The sequence below is a fragment of the Amphiprion ocellaris genome, chromosome 23 (genome assembly GCF_022539595.1).
Source record: "Amphiprion ocellaris isolate individual 3 ecotype Okinawa chromosome 23, ASM2253959v1, whole genome shotgun sequence".
Taxonomy (NCBI): Eukaryota; Metazoa; Chordata; class Actinopteri; family Pomacentridae; genus Amphiprion; species Amphiprion ocellaris.
In genome coordinates this window covers 7,851,203-7,867,974 of record NC_072788.1, presented here as the reverse complement: position 1 = coordinate 7,867,974, position 16,772 = coordinate 7,851,203, and the positions used below count along the sequence as shown (strand labels likewise).

Below are 16,772 nucleotides of genomic sequence, written 5' to 3'. Positions count from 1 at the left end.
AATAATGGGGTAAACAACAACAACATGCAAAACACTAAAAATCCTGAAAAAAAAAAAATATATATATAAATTGTGGAATGCTGCAAGTAAATGGAAACATGAACACATTCTAGCAGTTTTAACTATATATATATATATATATATATATATATATTTTTTTTTAATAGTTAGGAAAGCTTTGAAAATCTGTTAAGAGTGCCAGGAAAAATACAATAAAAAATGTTAGAATACTGTAATGTTAAAAATAATAATAATAACAACTGCTATTTTGCAGATAGTTCCTGATTTGTTCAATTATATACCATTTTTTTAAAAAAATGTAGTTTTTTTTGACAGATTTTCCTGTTTTTTGTAGTTTTTTAAAAAAAAAAACATTGTACATAAAAATTACTAGAAAAGCAATCTTAAACACTGTAACATTCCAAATCTATTAAAAGAAATCTACTGTTATATTACAGATTTGACATATTGTGTTCAATTTTACACTGTTGAAAGAAAGAAAGAAAGAAAGAAAGAAAGAAAGAAAGAAAGAAAGAAAGAAAGAAAGAAAGAAAGAAAGAAGGAAGGGTGTTGGAAAACATATGTAAAAAATAGTGGAATATAGTAATTTTCAAAAACTGTTAATATAAAAAAATAGAAATAATATCAAATAAATATAAAAAATATAAATACAAAATACAATACATTCTTTTAAGTGTATTTTTTGTGAACAGGTTATTGATTTACTATTTTGTTTTGGATTTTATTTGTTGTTGTTGTTTAACAGATTTTCTGAGTTAAATTGCACACTAATGAAGCAGCATAAAAGCAGTAAAAATCTATTTATACATGTACATATATATATATATATATATATATATATATATATATATATATATATATATATATATATATATATACGTAACATCTCTTTAGAAATAAACATTTATACCTTTGCATTATACTAATGTACAGATTTTCTGTATAATTCTAAGACTGTTCCATCAATTTATCTGTCTAATTCATTTTTTTAGCTTTTCGGGTGCTTAATTCAATTTCTAATGTTGAGTTTTTATATTCAGACAATTTAAGAACACAATAAAACATGAAGTTGAATGAACTCCCTCCAGAGAGTTCTCAAAACTCATTACATTTATGAGAAGCTAACATATTAGACTTCCCAGTGCGCCGTTTTTAAGAGTTAAAACTCCCCAGAGACTGTTCTCATTTGTAGTTTGAAGAAAACCAGCATAATGGAAACTTTCTGTGTCTTTAACACATGTTAAATGAAGTCATGGTTGTTGTTTTCCATAATAATGACATTTAAATTCTAGCCATGACAAAGGTTAGTATTGAATTCAGTCCTTAAAACCACACATTTATTGTTTGTCACAGTCAGTGGTTGCAGCCTTAGAGATTACCTTCTGTTGTCTTCTTACTCTATAAAAGAACTCTTTAAACTAAAAAAAAAAAGTCAAATTTAAAGCAAGTCTGCAACTACTGTCCATGTGATCAACAGATTGACTCAACTGAATATCTTAAGTTTATTAAATCTGTGTTTTTAAGTTCAGCTAACCCTGCTACTTTTACCATTTTAACCAACATAAACAACATAGGCTCACTTAACTCCCACTTTTAAATCAGTGGGAAAATTTGTGTGTCAAATTGAACAAACTTCAATTGATTTACAGCGTATTTCATATTAATATGCTTCCACACACTTGGCACAGCTAACATCAAATACAAACATCAAAGACTAATTTTAATTCCTCTGTGTACTTTTACTCCCATTATCCACAGCTGCCTATTCAACAGCCTAACCTTTGACAAGCTGACTTTCTAAAGAGGCTATTAAAGGCCATTGTGTGCACCATTAGCCTGCAGGAGGCATTATATAGTCGACTGAAGACCTAGATTTCCATCCACTATGCAGCTCTTTGTCCTTACACAATATTTACACACATTTTCCCAGAGGCCAAACTGCTTCAAACAATCCGAGTATCCTCACAACTGTTAAACGCTTCCTCTGGAATGTGTGAAATGCATATGCGCAAAGTTTCACACCTATATCTCGCATATTAGCAGAGATTTCACGACAGAAACAAGACTATATATATCCCAAAATGAGATTGCAATCTGTCCCACTGGTGGGAGAGCAACTGGAGCAGCTGGAGTTTCCAGTTTGGATTTTCTAGATTTGACTTTTGTGCTTCCTATCCAGGCGATAGCAGCGGTAAACCCACTGGAGGTGTTCCATTAATAGGAAACCAGTCGCATTTCTTCACAGTTCCTTCATTGTGCTGCACCAGCAGGGAACCCCACACCCGGCCAGGCTGCTTAATAACAAGAGTTTTAATAATAATAGGAGTGTGAAGTGAAGGGGGAGGTAACAGAGGGAGAGTGAATTCATAATGTCTGCCTCTTGCTTCTTCCTTTGGTGGGAGTATGGGGGTGTTCACATCTGTCAACATGCTCATATTAGTGTGTGTGTGTCCGTGTGCGTGTGTGTGTGTGTTATAGCGGCCCAAGCAACCATTTCAGAGACAGCCATGGCAACAAGACATAAAAACCTGAATAATTCAGCAAGCATGTCTGAAACTTACAGTTGAGTAAGCACAGACAGGCCAGTACTTATACGCACGGCGACTTAAACATTCATGTGTGCTTTCACATAAAAATGCATCACTTTCCAAAAGAATAACAACACTTGACACAATCCAAGTGGGTCGCCAGGTAATAGAATAAAATGCATCTGCAAACTATGCATGCTGCCAGCTAACTGGACTTGTATGACCTGCTAGCAATATTTGGGTTTTTCCATTTCATGTCAGACAAAACCTTAGGAGATGGAGGTCAGGATGAAGTTAGCATGTAATATTAAAACTCTAGAGAGAGTTAAGAGGTACAACTCTGTGAATATGTCTGTATGTGTGAAAACGTCATGTCATGAGCTCAAATGATCTCCCAAAGAATCTAAAGATTGCAAATGGCCATAAAACTGAGAGTATTAGCTTCTGTAGTGAGACAAAGAGTGACCTTTGTGGCCTGTGTGTGTTGCGCAGTACAAGAACTGTTAAGCAGCGTGGGAGAATTGTACTTACCTAGCTGTAAAATGTACAGTAGTCATGGGTCAGCAGTGACACGCAACACATTACAATATGATCCAATAAAAAGCAATACAATACAGTATGGTATGATACGATACTGTATGATACAATGTGCCATGATGCAATGCGATATATGATGTGATGTGATTTGATATATGATATATGATATGCTATGATATATATGATATATAATATACACGATATGATGTGATACGATACAGTACGATACCACATGACACGATGCGATATGATACAACACAATATGATACGACACGATATGATGCGATACGACACAATGTGATACGACACGATGTGATACGACACAATGCAATACAATACGATGCGATACAATGCGATGCAATGCGATACAATGCGATATGATACAACGCGATACGATACAACATGACACGACATAATGCGATTCGACATGACACGATACCATAACCATACCATACAATACCATATGATATGATACTATACAATATGATACGATACGATGCGATACAACATGATAGGATGCGATACGACATGATACGATGCGATACGACACAACACAACATGAAGCAATGCAATACGACATGACACGATACCAAACCATATCATACCATACGATGCCATACGATATGATGCAACGTGATAGAACGTAACACAATACAGTACTATACAATACAATGTGATACAATAAGATATAAAACAAAAAATGAGATATGATGCATTTTGATTTGATACAATAAAATATGATAGGATGTGACATGATATGATGGGATTTCACATAATATGACCACATGAAAAGACACAATACAATATGATAAGATACGATGAGATGTGACAAAATATGCTTTACAAGTTACAAGTTACAAGTTGTTGCTCTAACATTGTGAGGTCTGCTAGTTAACAATGAAACGTGCTCAGTGGTGCAAAGTCAGTACAGCAACTACCGCATAGTACAATTTTAAAGAGTTTGTACTTCAGTATTTAATTTTTCTATATCCTTCTACTTCTGTTTCTGGTTGACTGGACAGTTGCAGTTTGAAGACAAAACGTATTTAGCCTTCCTCAAAAAAAGCAAGATTAGAGAAACAAATGTTCTTTTATCCCATAGTCATTAATCACCTCACAATTCCCTAATACTTATGCTTAATATTAAAAGTCAAAAGATGTGATAAATAAAAATACATCTGGTCTAGTAGTGGTAGTAGATTTTTTTTTTTTTAAACTTTTTGATTTCGAAACCTTTTTTTACTTTCACTTCAATGCAAGACTAATATTTCATGTAATGTAATCCGTCTGTATTATTGGATCAGCACTTTTTCTCATGTTTGTTGCAGTTCCCCCTCCAGTGTGAACATGTGCCACTAATATTTATTTATAGACTGATGGAGCTTTATTTGTAGAAACACTTTATTTGTAGAAACACTGTAGAAAAATATCTCTAAATTTGTTTCCTGCAAGAAGACAGGCGTTTTCTCTCCACATGGGGGCGCTGTTGATGCCTGTAGGTCCCAATAACAGATAATGACTAAAAAAAACAGAACTTTTCAGTAAAATAAAGGCCATTCTCTTTTATACAATGATTAATTGATTCCAAAACACTGTCCTACTCTATGATGACTTTCCTTTTATAGCAATAAATCAAACTGTGCTGTAGAGCTTTGCCTGTAACTTATACTATATATGTACTGAGCTGTTGAATACAGTAGTTTTACACTGATTCACTTGTGTAGACAACTGTGATTGAATAACACCTGCTTTATTCACCGTTTCGTAGCCAGAAATTACAAACAATGTCTATGAAGCACTTGATTTTAATAGTAGTGGCTTTATTGTCATTATATTGATGTCAGACAACAATATGACATTTGGAAAGTAATCCTGAGGTATAAATTTATCTAAAGCTTTTTTTAAAAGAAACAATTTAAGGCAAATAAACCATCAGAATCAAATAAAATATAATGTTGAAAGTGCAAATGCATCTGATAGCGGCAATATTTGAAACAAGGGGTTAGGTTGATGAAAAGACATAAAATTAGAAATGCATGGCAAAAATGGCATGCTGTCAATGCTGTGGAGACCCAAAAGCTGGCATTCGTTCAGTCCACATTCCTGACAAACCACATACAGAGCAGAGCAGTGTTTCCCTGCAGCCACTAGATGGAAGTGTAGGATTATATTGCAGTAAAGGCAGCGAAAATCAGCAGAAATAGATGGTCAGTATGAGCACTTGAACCAATGTGGAGTCCTTTGAGGCATTTGTGAAGGAGGCTTGTCCTGAAAAGTGGAATGAATAGAACTAGAATGAGAGTAAATCACAGCTGTGGGTTCAGCACATCTGCATTGTGAGTGAAGCCTCTTCTGGGGGAAAACTGTAATCAGCGCTTTGCCTTCTCGCCCACATGAGAGCTTTTCTCCAAAACACACTGACCATAATCCTGCAGCGTTATGGAGACAGACGGGTCCAGCATGCAGTCAGCTGATGGCCACTTCAGACCAAAATCTCAGCAATCTGATGGAGTTTTCTTTCTTTTCTTTTTTATTTTGCTACTGCTGTCTGAGTCAGGCCTTTCCCATTAAAACCAGTGCGGCCTTCGTGCTTGTGTTGGCCTCTTTGTGTGCTTGTGTGTGGGGAGAGACAGTGAATGTGTCTTGTGTGACTACACAATGTGTCTTTGTGAGTCCTTGGCGTTGCGTTGGAGAGAGAGATCTGGTTGCTACTGGACGGAGAGAGAGACAGATGAGTGGTTGGGGGTCTTCCCTTCTCTCCACAACATCTTTTCCATGTGGCCATCGCTTTGTTCCATTTTTAACCTCCGGCCGTCTCCCTTTTGTCTCTTTTCTTCACCCTCTTTTATCCTACTGCTTCCCTACTTCTTCTATCTCTGTTTTTCTTAGTTGCTTTCTTTCATTTCAACACCATGAATCAGAAAACTGGAGTTCCTTGTGGCATGAAATGTCTGAGCGTGATTAGATCTGACCGCAGCTGGATTTCCAGTGAATGAGCTCTGTTTCTGTCACTTACATTCCACACTTTATTGTACTTTTTTAACTGCATTTCTCTTAGTAAATGATACCTCTGTTTGCCCAATTTCTGCCCCCACATTAAAAAATAAATCAGCAACAAGTAACATGTTCAGTAATCTAATGGTGGATTAGTTGAGATAGAAAGTGCAGGAAAGCAAAAACAAAAAGTGAAAACAGCATAAATGGACAAATCACCCAAAGTCATATTTATTCAGAGGAGCAGCTTGAACACTGGGAGCAGGACACCTGTTGGAAGAAGACATTAGATATAGAGTCTAGTGTTTGACTGCAGCACATCTGTCAGGGGGGAGACAGGCAGAGAAGAGGGTGAGTTGAAAAGGAGGAGGAGACGTCTATTGACACCACAGGTGCCTCTACTTCAAATGCAGCCTTCAACACAGTGTTGCATAAGTGTACACTGTAAAAAAAAAAAAAAAAAAAACAGACATTTTTAAACTGTTTTTAGCTGTAATTTTACAGATTTCCCCATTTTGTGAAATTGCAGCTAATATCAGAGCTGGAAATTATTTATTTTTTGTTCTAGTTGCATCTTAGTGGGGATTTTGTTGAGTTTTAAAAAGCAGGTTTCATGCTCTTTCATTACAGCCCCAAAATAGTCCCAAAATATCGCAAAAATGTCCTTCCTTGTCATCCTAACCTGACCGCCCTGACATCATCTGACAGTTCCAATTAAAATATTATGTTTTTGTTCACCTTTAACCTCCTATAAATGAGAAATGTCCTTAAAACATTCGTTGAACATTAAATTAAAATGTTTTATATAAAACATGGTAATAATGTTAGCCAGTGCTGTGAGAACATTCCCTGCTTGCTGGGTGAAATCACAGAAACAAGGTATTAAATTACACATTAACCATAAAAGAGGGGCAAAATTGCAAGTAATATGTGCATAAAAATATGTATATTTATTTTTTTTTTTTTTAGAAATGGCAATTTGTTCTTTAACAAAATTTGACTTGATAACTACACTCTTTTTAATATTTGAAAAAATGTTTTTTTAACAGATATTTTCTGTTATTTGAATCAAAAATGATGTACATAATGAATTGAAAAATAGTAAATAGAGCATTTTACAAGTGCAATTACAGAAAAAAAATATTCATTATTATTTATATGTGACTGTAAAATTAAAACAAAACAAAATAAATCATAGAAATAAAAAACTCTAAATAATGTCGATATCAAAAACAAAATGATATAATAAAATAAACATTTTTTACTGTATTTAAATCTATCTATCTATCTCTCTCTCTCTCTCTCTCTCTCTCTCTCTCTCTCTCTCTCTCTCTCTCTCTCTCTCTCTCTCTCTATATATATATATATATATATATATATATATATATATATATATATATATATATATAAAACAATTGACACATTTCCCATCTTTAGTTAAATTACAGATAACATCTTTTAAAAAATAAAACTTTCATAAATTTAATAATAAAAAATAAAACATTAATTTGAATGTCAACTATAAAAGTCATTTTTACGGTGTGGAGCTGTCAAATAACTTCTTTGTACTGTATTCAAATTGACCAAATATATTAGTATTTCACAGATATTTGTGTTCTATATGTGTTCTGTTTTTGCAATTCTTGAGTGTTGCAATATTTTACATTTTTTCCGCTTTTTTTCTGCCACCTTGCTGCCACATGTCACTGTTTTTTGTTGTTTTTACAGTGTATGTTTATGAGAGCAGGTGGGGTTTTGTGTATAACTGCATCTTATTACACACCACAGAAACACAATATGCGGCCTGATTATGCATGTGTGCTGCACTGTTGACAGGATGCATATGCATGTGTCCGTCTTGTTTTTGTTTGTTGTCATACGAGAGGACGAACACAGTGTGTGCTGGCTGCAGATCAGATTAATCAACAGTGTACCTGGACTCAGTTACTGCCTGGACTCAAACACACTGAGCTCAGATGTACGCAGACACACACACACACACACCAGTGTCAGTGTGTTTTTGCTGCTAAATTGTTCAACAGTCCTGCTGTTGTTGTGCAGGTTGATGTAACACTGATGGCAGTCCTTTCTAGATGCAGACATGCAGCCATGTGTTTGATTGATTCTTGTGAACTGTCATTTTGGATTTCACATTCATCACTTTGGTTTGGTCAAAGGAAACACTGAGAGTCAGGCTCTGTGTCAGTCAGCAGGCTGCAGCATAGCAGACATTCCTGCCGGGTGTAGTTAGGGAGTTGGAGAATGGCAACGGTTGCCAAAAAATCTGTTGCTCTGCAGCATTTTTTACAAGAAGTCCAAGTTGTAATGTTGCTTGGCAGCGGGATTTGGACGGGATCACACCATGGCTGTGCAGCCTCCTCTGCTCTCACGCTTTTTAAAACATGATACACTGCCACTGATCAGGAGGAGGGAAGGGAAAGCTACCTGACCACTTTCAGAAGCTTCAATTACCTCCAAATCCTCTAAATAATTTCCTGTTTTTGCGATGCAGATTTGGTGTCATCATTTATAAAACATGGCCTTAATCTCACAATCTGACTGCCTTAGAAACTGAATCGCTTACTGCTTCCAGCTCACCTCGGAGCTCATTATTGTGTGTTTCCGATAACTGTAATAAGTGCTGCCATGTTTTAATAACATTACTGACTGTGCCAGCAATCTGTCACTGTCAGCACCAGGGAAAACTATTTAAATCGATGAAAAGCAAAGGTAATTAGGGGAATTAAGAGAGCCCTGTAATTACTTTTGCACCCTGCAGTGACCAACAGTACAGAGGAAAATCTCTAGTATTTCCACAGGCACCTGTGTGTGTGTGTGTGTGTGTGTGTGTGTGTGTGTGTGTGTGTGTGTGTGTGTGTGTGTGTGTGTGTGTGTGTGTGTGTGTGTGTGTGTGTGTGCTATATTGAATAAAGAGGGACCTCACACCATATTTATTGTAGTTATTTTCCTTTCTTGGCTTTTCAAATGAACAGTTTTACACTTTGGCGACAGAAAATCACTGTCATATCCGTTCAACGCAAGAAAGCAAGCGAGGAAATTGTAATTCCGGCCACTAGGGGTCTCTCAATCAAAACAATAATTAAAGATGTTTGAGGACTTCGTTGAGTAGCGTGGGATCATGGGAGTTGTTGTCTTCACCACCATTGCAGATGTTAGCTAAGGTAATGCTAACTGCTAACTTATCATTAGATGAGTGAGCAGCTACTGAACATGTTGTGATTCCAAACTTCTGCATGCAGGGAACAGTGTGTGCAACTGTTGCGAGTGACAAGATCATACCTGTACACGTGCTACATTCATTTTATGGCCACTGGTAGGGGTGCATTTACAATTTCTCCAAGAACCTACAACTTTTTTCTGAATGTTCTTAAAGAAACTTTCTTATTTCAACATTTCAGTTTTTTTCACCACAAAATGTTCAAAAATTTCCCAAAAATGTTGAAAATGTAGACATCAGAAGTTTCACTGTGAAAATATATTTTTTTTCCCCACTTTTTCAAAGTCTAAAATGGGTCAGTTTGACCAATATGACAACACGAGGGTTAAATAATTTCTTAAAACCCACTTTTATAGACTCGCCTTCCTGTAAATTTTTCTTTTATTTCTCTTTTATCACTGTGTTCTGCCTGTCAAAGCACTTTGTGAATGTTCTTCTGAAAGGCGCTATACAAATAAAATTATTATTATTATATTAAGTGTGTGATGTCTTTAGGTGACTGAGGGATAAATCATAAAGCTAGCTTCTACAGTGTGTTCCCAATCACACACACTCACAAACCATTAGTGGCAACTTGAGGATCAGCGTCTCGCGCAAAGACACTTGAGTCATAGACGTCCATCTACTATTTTTTGGCTACAACAACACAATCGCTCCTGCAGGACTCACTAGATTTGGCCTTGTGACGTCTTCCTTTTCTGCTGAATTAAATTCAAGCTGAATGTTTGGTGTTTTGACGCAGTGATGGAGATTTATTGCAGGTGGTGATTAACATGTCGAATCAGCAGGACTTTCAGGGAGTGTTGCAGGAGCACTGGGAGCAGCTTAGCGCTGCACGATGAAATTATAGTGGCCGAAATCAGACCAGGTATGGCGTCTGGCTTTTTTTCCACACTTCTTACCTTAGTGCTGTGATTTGCGGTGAGAAAAATCCCACTAAAATCATCGTGATCCGTCACAAGTGAGCATGAAAAGAACAACAAAGTGGCATGGTCTCTGTGTTTGAACACAAAGCACACGACTGAACAAACTACATCACTTTGATCTCATTGTTTTTGGTCATTTCACCGCGCAACTACGAGGGGCATATTTGTGACTTTTCATCGTACACCTTTCGTAGGTGGATATGAGGTATGTGAGGTATGTGGATGCACACTACAATATTTACACAGGGTTTTATATTTGTATGTAGCACTGAGCCTCAGTTCACTCTGGCAGACTTGTGATAGCTCTCTTCGCTTTCATATCTGCTCTGCTGAGGGTTCAAGTGTTTGAGAGCTCATTAAAAGGGCGCTCCACTGATTTTACACATCAGGGTTAATTTAGTCGGCGTGAGAAATAATGCACTGCCTGGAAGCAGCAGTATGTCGAAGAAGAATCCACATCCTTTACTTAGGGGTAAAATACAGCATGGTTGAAGTACTGCAAGACCTGTGAGTATGCAGATCAAGTCTATTCATCACTGAAAAAGCAGGATTTTACACTTGTAGCTGGTTAAGGTGAAGCTCATTTGACTTCTTTTGTATCCAACTGCAACTAATAATAACTTTTTCCAGAAACTGATTGAATGTTTGATCTGTTGAACTGTACTGATTTAAACTGTTGGGTTTATATAAAACTTCCCATGTGATTTGTGTCTAAAAATCTCCATCTGTCAAGTAGCTAAAGCTGTCAGGTAAATGTAGGGAAGTAAAAAGTACTTTCCTTGTAGATGTATTGGAGCAAAAGTGGAGAAAAGACTCAAGTAACTTCAAATTTACCTGTGTAATTTCTACATGCTATTTGAATAAGTGTACTTACCTTCTTCTGTGACACTTTAGAGTTCCATTATGAGAAGTGTATACTGTAAAAAGTCTATTTGAGTTGTAGTTGAAGTAGTAAATGGTGCTGGCCGTCTACTTTTCTAGATTCTATCAACTTGAAGTTACACCTTGTCCCTTTAAAGTGGTATCTAGTTGTGATAAAGTGTGAAAGTTAGGTGTGCGACTCCTCTAACATTATGCATCCGACTGCAACTGTTTTCTTCCAGCAAGGTTACAGAATAAAGAAAAGGAAAGATCAGGACATCTAATAACACAAATCGTGTTTTTCATTTTGGCTAAAGAACATTTACGTAAGAAAAACTGGAAACTTTAATTGACTTTGCTTCAAATTAAGTTACAGTGATGCTAATTTGAGAAGAATCAAATGATTTAAGTAGGTCTAAGTCAGAAACAGCAGTATTAACAGGCTTACTGTTACCTTAATTCAGTTGTGTGTTACCAAATGAAGTAATTTATTGAAGTGAGTCCAACAATTCTCATTTTTCAGGGACCATCAATTAGGACATCACAATGTATTCTAGATTGATTTTGACCATTACTTTTAAACTGCCTTTTTGCAAGTTTTCCAAGGAGATGGAAGCACAATATTAAATCAGTGGAGCAGGAAATCTGAAGTAAGCATGAAAGTTATTTAACCATTTAGCAATGATTACCTCGAATAGGGTAAAATCACTAATACATCATTTTAAGCAAGCTCTCTATCATTTCTCGTTCACTTCTCATTTTGATTGTCCCTCCATGAACTGTTTCATAACCAACTGCAACTAATGGTTTTTCCATTAATAACTGATTGTTTGGTTCATAAAAAACGCTGAGAATTTGCATCATGAGTGCTCTTAACGACAGTCTAAGTTGCCAAACTGATCCTTTTACCCACACGTGGGTGAACTATTCACTGTATAAAAGGCTTTTTATGTCTTTTGTGTGCAAAAATCTCAAATTTGTAAAGCAACTAAAAAGTAGACTATTTCCCTCTGAAGTAATGGCATGAAGACAAAAGTACCTCAAATGTGTCCTTCAATGCAGTAATTTTGAACACATTTAAGTCAGAATAGTTTGATTTCTTTCTCAGAACTTCAATGTGACGGAGTCCCAAATTTAAGGTAGTGTGAGTGGATTTTGAGAGTTTTGTAAGTGTAAAACTTTAAGAAATGATCACCTCAAATAGGCTACAGGGGAAATTAATAACATCCCAGAAAATGGGCATGACTTGCTCAGTGTTTTTTTTTTTACAGCTCAAACAGGCAGAAAGAGAAGCAGCCAGACAGAGGAACTGAATTAAAACACACCCATTTTACACAACTCCCTCCTTTTCGCTATCATTTCTCATTCACTCAGCGCTATCTGACGCCGTCCTCACTCTCTCTCTCTCACTCTGTCTCTCCTCTCCAAATCTCTCCCCCTCTTTTTTTCCTCCCCTCTTCAGAAAACATGCAGGGAGGCGAGGAGGAGGAGGAGAAAGCAAGAAGCGAAGCGACAGGAGAAGAAGCGAGAGGAAGCGGAGAAAGTTGAAAAGAGGAGAGGAGCAGATGGGAGGAAGGAAGGAAGGGATCATACAGGATTGTGCGAGAATAAACCGACGCGGCGAATTGTTATTATAATTAGAATAAAAAAAGTGGGGGAATCAGACGCGCGCCTCCGCGGTGCGTGGACGCGGACAAGACAAGACAGCGGCGCTGGAGCAGCTCTGGATTCTGTTGACTCCTCATGTTCTCCAAACTCTCTGTGAGCTTTGTTCACTTTTAAAGGCAGCTACTTTCCCTCTCTTTTCCCTCCCCATTTAACTTCCCGATTCCTGGAAAAGAAGAGAAGAAAAAGCTGCGGGGGTGGAAGCAGGAGGAAGCGTTTCGTTCCCTTCCGAGGAGTCCAGCTCGCCGTAGCCGGGTTTAGGCGTTGGCACCCGGGCAGGGAGTCCCTCGTCATGGCCGGGGCCAAGCCGGGAGTCCACGCGTTGCAGCTGAAGCCAGTGTCCGTCCACGAAGCGCTCAAGAAGGGGGGCAAATTCATCAAATGGGACGAGGTGAGCGGCCGGGGAAAAGTTTGCAAAGTCTTTTATATCTCGACAACATGACAGGCAGTGTTTGACAGAAGGCCCTGCAGTGAAGTGTGTGTTCAGGGGGAGATCGTGTGCGTGTGTGCAGGTGTGTTAATGAGGAGGGTAAAAAAAAAAAAAAAAAAAAAAGAGATAAAGTTCCTCTCCAGTCGCCAGCAGGCAGCTTGAATGTGAGTGTTGTGCAGAATTCTCGTCGAGCCGGTTTTCCTTCGGGTTCAAATGCCCTCCTACACCCTCTATCTGTACTTCCCCTTACAGAGGAAAGCACCTGTCTTGATTCCTGAGTGCAGACGTGCGTATTTCTGCACAATCTGGCAACCCGGGCATGCCCATAGGTGCCATTGACCTTAATAATCGTGTTTGTGTGGGGTTTTCTGAGCCACAGTGCAGGGTAGGTTTGTGTCCATCAATGATTAACACACTGACGGGCTCAAAGTGAACCTCCTGAGTCTGGGATCTCTAACATAAACTGCATGCAAAGCGGATCATCAGATGTGCTGAATGCAAACTGCAGCACACATTTTCATAATAATATTGACAGCATGAGTCCTGTGTGTCCTCCAGACAGGGGTCTTGTCACGCAAACACGTCCTTTTGATTTCCTCCCTCACACTGACTCTGTTTCTGTCCCTCAACGGGAATTCCCAGGAAATAGCTATGCTGGCGATTAAGTGTGTGAACACTCAAAAACATGTGCATGTCGATCTTCCAGCCCCCTCTAAGCCTCTTGTTTGCTGTTTGAATCAACACAGAGGATGAATGTCGGAGGGTAGATGGTTGGAATATTTGGATGCATTGGGGACCAGAAGTCAAAGATGCTCCAGTGTTGAATCCAGAGTCATAAAATGAGACTGTGGAGGACCAATTGGTGCTGATTTTCTTCAAATTAAGTCTTGCAGCTCACTCATAATTGACAAATCTGAAGATTATGTAGCATGAAACTGAGAATAAATAATGAAAAGTTCATAATAGACATCTGGTGTTCATTTTAGAGTCTCGCTAGCACAACAGTAATGCGATTAAATCAAATAAAATCATGATAGATGCATCAAATTGTTCCAAAATAACACAATGTGCGTTGTTGCATAATGCTGCAGTGACCCCCCCCCCCCCAATGGAGAAACAGGAGACTTATCTTTGCATCTTTATTTTTCACATTGAGCTTTAATCTTTCTATCTCCAGACATCCGTGTCGCCTCTCCATGCAGTTTGAGATTATTTTGGAACTCTGCATGTATGTTTCTTCTTAATTACCTTCTGTCATGCACTTTTTACCCAAAAGTTTTTGTAGCTTTAGTGTTTCCGTCAATTTTACTTTCTGGCAACTTGTTTTTTTCTATTTTTAATCATTTTAATGACTCAAATAATCATGAATTCAGACAGAAACATCAAAATATACACCTAAATAAACCAGAGACAGTTACACCAGGGTTTTCTCATTGAGTTTATTGAGCCAGGTTGGCCTAAAGAAGGTCAGCGAAGTATGTATTTATGTCAGCATGCAACTACAAATGTACTTATTTTTACCCTCATTATATCCCAGAATTCTCTCAGTAATGACATGCTGGTTTAAATGCGATCTAAACCCCTGAATCTTCTCCGATTCCAGCTTTGCTAAATGAGATTGTGCTGCTTATCTGTGCTCTCAGTGACTGCAGGCTGAATATGTTTGAGTTCTGGATGATGGGCAACTTGAATTTACAGACTTTTATCACAATTTTCTAACATTAAATCATTTAAAAGTTGCTTAAATTCTAAAAAATCATCAGATTTCTTGTTTTATTGCAAAACTCCAGCCTTATTTCTCTTTCTGTCGTCTCAAAATGATGCTTTTATTTGTCCGAAACATGCATGAAACAGCAGTTTAGTCCGGATCGCATCTTATAAATCAAACCCTCCAATGGTTTGGAGCTAAATGCTCCACACAGCTCTATTTAAGTTAACAAATACGCTAAAAACAAGCACTGGTTGCAAGCGTGCAGCTAAATTTTCTCTTGAGACTTTGCGCGTCATTTCTTTTACAAGAGAACCAAAATGACAATGTGCAGAGAAAATAGATTTACAACATTCGCGTCTACAAAGAGAGAACCTGACCAGTGTGAAAATGCAGTTTTCCAAGTTTTCCGACTTTCGGCTTATCCAGTTTAAACTGAGCATGAATGTGAAGAAAACTAAATGCACTCAAACTGTGCAGAGAGAAACACTAACAACCAGTAGGAGCTGCTTTGGTTCCCATGTGGATTTGCTTATCATTTATTAAGATTTAAGATAATTGTGATTTGATTAAAGATCAGTCGTCTCAGAGGATCGTTTGCCAGAGTTGCAGCTCAGTGTGTGTTTTCTAACGAGCTGACCAGTGGACCGCTGTTGAAGAAGCTCAGTGTGTTTCTTTAAGGACTCAACAAAGTAAGATAAGCATTGAGACACACACACAAAGTGCCTGAAGGCAGCGTAGTGTGTTTACATGAAAACTCCACTGATGACCCCTGAATCCTCCATCACCACATCCTCTCTCCACAGGCCTCTTTGTTTCATCCTCTGCTCTCTGCACTGTTAAAAAAAAAAATAGCATCTTTTGACAGTTTTTATTACATTTTTTCCCGTTTTTCCTATTTTGTTAAGTTACACACTGTTAAAAAAAACACTGGTGTACAAAAATGGTGAAAAGGTGCCAAAAAAAAAAAAATCGGTGAAGGAAAGAAAAAATGGAAAATACCATCAAATGTCTGGAAAATATTATTTTAAGCTGGTTTAAATACAGTAATATTTTGTCATTTTATGGTCACACATTGTGAAAGAATGAATTACTATTTGTTATTTTACAGATTTTTTGATACAGACCTTAAATACATTTTTTTATGTTCAATGTGTAAATTAATACTTTTTTCCTGTAATTTTACTAGATATTATCTGTTATTTTGCCAATTTTTCACTATTTAATGTACTTCTTTTTTTCCTATGAGTAATTTACAAATCACCATAAAATAATGATTTTGTTGCATTTTTAAATACATAAAAAAAATAAAAATAATGTAATTTTACAGTGAAATGCTGTAGAAGTTACCATTTATAAACATACAGATTCTCGATGTGGACATGATTTAAATTTTTGGGCCTTTCTTTAATGGCAAATATGTAAATTAATACTTTTTTCTGTGATTTTACTAGATATTATCTTTAATTTAACAAAACAAGAAAATATGTAAAAACAAACTAGCAAATAACAGTAAATTAGTAAAAAAAAAATTTAAGTGAAAAAGCTATTTTTTTACAGTGCAGATATAAACTGTATTTTTTACAAAGGGTAATTCTTTTATTTTTATTTTTTTAACATTTGATTGTAAAATTTGATCATGTATACTGCATTTAAATCAGCCAAAAATACCTGCATTATTTTACAGGTGTTTACTTTTGTTTTGAAGTACATTTATGTATATTGAGGATTGAAAAATGGCAAATAATTTTTTAATTGCTTGGTAATTCTTTTTTAAAAGGTTTGCCTGTATTTGACTGTTTACTGTTTTTAACCTATTTTTTTCTGGTGCATTTGCTGCCACATTTTAACATTTTTTTGCATG

General features: G+C 36.8%; 1 protein-coding gene across 2 annotated transcripts in view; it reads left to right on the top strand.

The window, feature by feature from the left end:
• Positions 1 to 12,499: 12,499 nt before the first annotated feature.
• The window catches only part of plcb3 (phospholipase C, beta 3 (phosphatidylinositol-specific)), a 64,551-nt gene continuing 60,278 nt past the window's right edge, over positions 12,500 to 16,772 (top strand). For both annotated transcript variants that reach the window (XM_023289390.3, XM_023289388.3), the window contains exon 1: positions 12,500 to 13,161. In XM_023289390.3, coding sequence (XP_023145158.2) covers positions 13,063 to 13,161 — 99 coding nt within the window. In that variant the 5' untranslated portion in view covers positions 12,500 to 13,062. The remainder of the gene's footprint in view (positions 13,162 to 16,772) is intronic.